Raw genomic sequence first — 2,531 nt, 5'->3', positions numbered from 1 at the left:
GAGCTGCCGCTCTGCGCCTGGGTCCCACCCCCCTGCCCCTGCCGCGTAGTTGGGTTGCAGCGCACCAGAGGGCAGTCTGAAGAGGTGAAAGGTCACGTTATGTAAGTGCCTGTGACAGGCGTGCGGGCCCCCAGCGGCGGAGGCAAAAGTGGGGGGCCGCGGGGTGTCGAAAGGCCGAGGACTCGGGGAGGTCAAGCCCGGGAAGGCCCTCGCACACACAGACACTGCGCCATCTGTCACCGACGGCGACACCGACATCCGGGCACCGCTGTCCGTGCGGTGCGCCGGAGGGGGAGGGGGAGCGCGCGGCCAGGGGCTTTGTCTTTCCGCTTGCGCCCCGCCCCCTTCTTAAAGGCGCCGCTCTCGGCCACGCCCGGGGGTGCGCGGGTGGGGCTGGGCTGCGAGGAGGGCTGGGCGGTAGCGAAGCCCGAGAGCTGTTTCCCCGAGCCAAGGGTCTGCCGAAGGACCACTTGAACGCCAGCCTTGGTCACCCCCAGGTTAACTTATTCTGGGCGAGAGTGTGGTTGAGCGCTGGATGTCAGGATTGTGCTCGTCTCTACGGCTGGCTGGAAAGGATAATTTAGAAGCTTCTTTGGGAAAATGCACGAAAGGACATTATCTGTTCAAGATACTGAACCCATTCGTTCAGATAGTACTCAGGTAGTACTCATTAGCATTCACGATGTACCAGGCCCTATGCTGGGTGCCATAGGGGAAAAAAGTGAGACACACAGAGATGACCCTAAAAAAAAAATAACAGATTGGGCGGGACGCGGTGGCTGGAGCCTGTAATCCCAACACTTTGGGAGGCCGAGGCGAGAGGGTTGCCTGAGTCCAGAGGTCTGAAACCAGCCCGGGCGACTTGGTGAAACCTTGTCTCTACAATAAATCAAAAAATTAGCCGGGCATGATGGCGCGCGCCTGTAGTTCCAGCTACTTTGGAAGGCTGGGGCGGAAGGATCGCCGGAGCCCAGCAGGTCGAGGCCGCGGTGGCCGAGAGCCTGCCACTGCACCCCAGCCTGGGTGACGGGCAGAGTGAGACTCCAAAACTCAAAAATGAATAAATAAATACGTGTCAGTTTGACCCAGATCATCACAGCCCCGTGTGGAGTGCGGAACAAAGTACACGATAAGAAAACAGCCATAACCTGTGCCTGGAAGGTGAGGACCTTGGAGTTGCTTCTCCGGGCAGACAATGCCCAAAATCTTTTGAGCTGCTCAGTTCAGTCAGAAACACACTCATTAAATTATCGCCCTATTAAACCATCTCCCTTGGTTTAAAGAACTTCACTGGCCCCGGTACAGGCCTTCCCAGCATGTTTTCTTCAGCAGGACTAGACTGCTAGATGTCCCTGAATGCAGCCTGCCAATGCCAGACCTTTATCTGCTCACCTCGATGAGATCCTGCCGCCCTCCCTTAAGGTTAGTTCGAGGTCAGAAGCCACCTCTCCAAAGTTTCCTCTGATTACCTAATAGCGCACCGTCCTTAGGTAGCCATTTCTTCCAAGGGGCAGGAGAAGCCATCTCAGAGGATATGGCATTTGAGTTCGTTGAGGAGAGAGAGAGTCCTCTAGTCAGAAAAGAGGGAGCAAGCTTCTAGGCAAAGATAGCAACAAGGTGAAGACCTTGGTAAGTTCAAGACAGTGGGCCTAAAGTTTTCTATTTTTTTTTTTTACCTTTTTTTCTTTTTTATTTTCCTTTTTTGATTTGTAGTCTCTGTCACCCAGGCTGGAGTGCAGTGGGCTGCTGGGCTCAGGCAACCCTTCCACCTCAGCCTTCCAAGTAGCCGGAACTATAGGCATGCGCTACAACGCCTAGCTAATTTTTTGATTTATTGTAGAGACAAGGTCTTGCCAAGTACCCAGGCTGGTCTCAGACTCGCCAGCTCCCAAAATGTTGGGATTACAGGCTTGAGCCACAGTGCCCAGCCACCTTTTTCTCTTTCTATTTTTTTTTTTTCTTTTTTTGAGTTGGAGCCTCAACTCTTTTTGCCAGGCTGGCGTGCAGTAGTGCACTTATGGCCACCACAGCCTCGACCTGCTGGGCTTAGGTGATCCTTCCGCCTCAGTCTTCCAAGTAGCTGGAACGACAGATGCACGCCACCATACCCGGATAGTTTTTGTGGTTTATTGTAGAGAAGAGGTCTCTCCAAGTTGCCCAGGCTGGTCTCGAACCCCTGAGCTCAGGCAATCCTCTCACCTCGGCCTCGCAAAGTGCTGGGATTACAGGTGTCAGTCACCCCACCTGGCTTTGCATCATTAGGTCTTATGACTTGGGACTGCTGTGGGCTGCAGTTCAATCCTGATGGTGGGGAAGCAGGGGTCTACAATGGGAAAATCAGCGTTGGGCTCCGTTTCAGCCATATGAACTCCAGGTGCCCTGGAGAGCCATCCAAGACACAAGTAGAAGGAAGTAGAAACTGGACGTGGTGGCCAGGCTTGGTAGCTCAGCCTGTAATCCCACACCTTGGGAGGCTGAGGTGAGTGGATTGCCTGAGCCCACGGGTTCGAGACCCGCCTGGGCAACTTGGC

The 2,531-nt window shown here is 54.5% G+C and overlaps 1 protein-coding gene across 1 annotated transcript in view; it reads right to left on the bottom strand.

The window, feature by feature from the left end:
* The window catches only part of BAZ1B (bromodomain adjacent to zinc finger domain 1B), a gene marked incomplete at its 5' end in the record, with an annotated part of 102,049 nt that extends 101,567 nt beyond the window's left edge, over positions 1 to 482 (bottom strand). The window contains one exon of the mRNA XM_008067193.2: positions 241 to 482. Coding sequence (XP_008065384.2) covers positions 241 to 482 — 242 coding nt within the window. The remainder of the gene's footprint in view (positions 1 to 240) is intronic.
* Positions 483 to 2,531: the final 2,049 nt, after the last annotated feature.

The sequence above is a fragment of the Carlito syrichta genome, unplaced genomic scaffold (genome assembly GCF_000164805.1).
Source record: "Carlito syrichta isolate Samal-C Ts95f unplaced genomic scaffold, Tarsius_syrichta-2.0.1 Scaffold309393, whole genome shotgun sequence".
Lineage (NCBI taxonomy): Eukaryota > Metazoa > Chordata > Mammalia > Primates > Tarsiidae > Carlito > Carlito syrichta.
The sequence above is the reverse complement of the archived record's forward strand: the minus strand, read 5'-3'. Positions and strand labels throughout refer to the sequence as shown.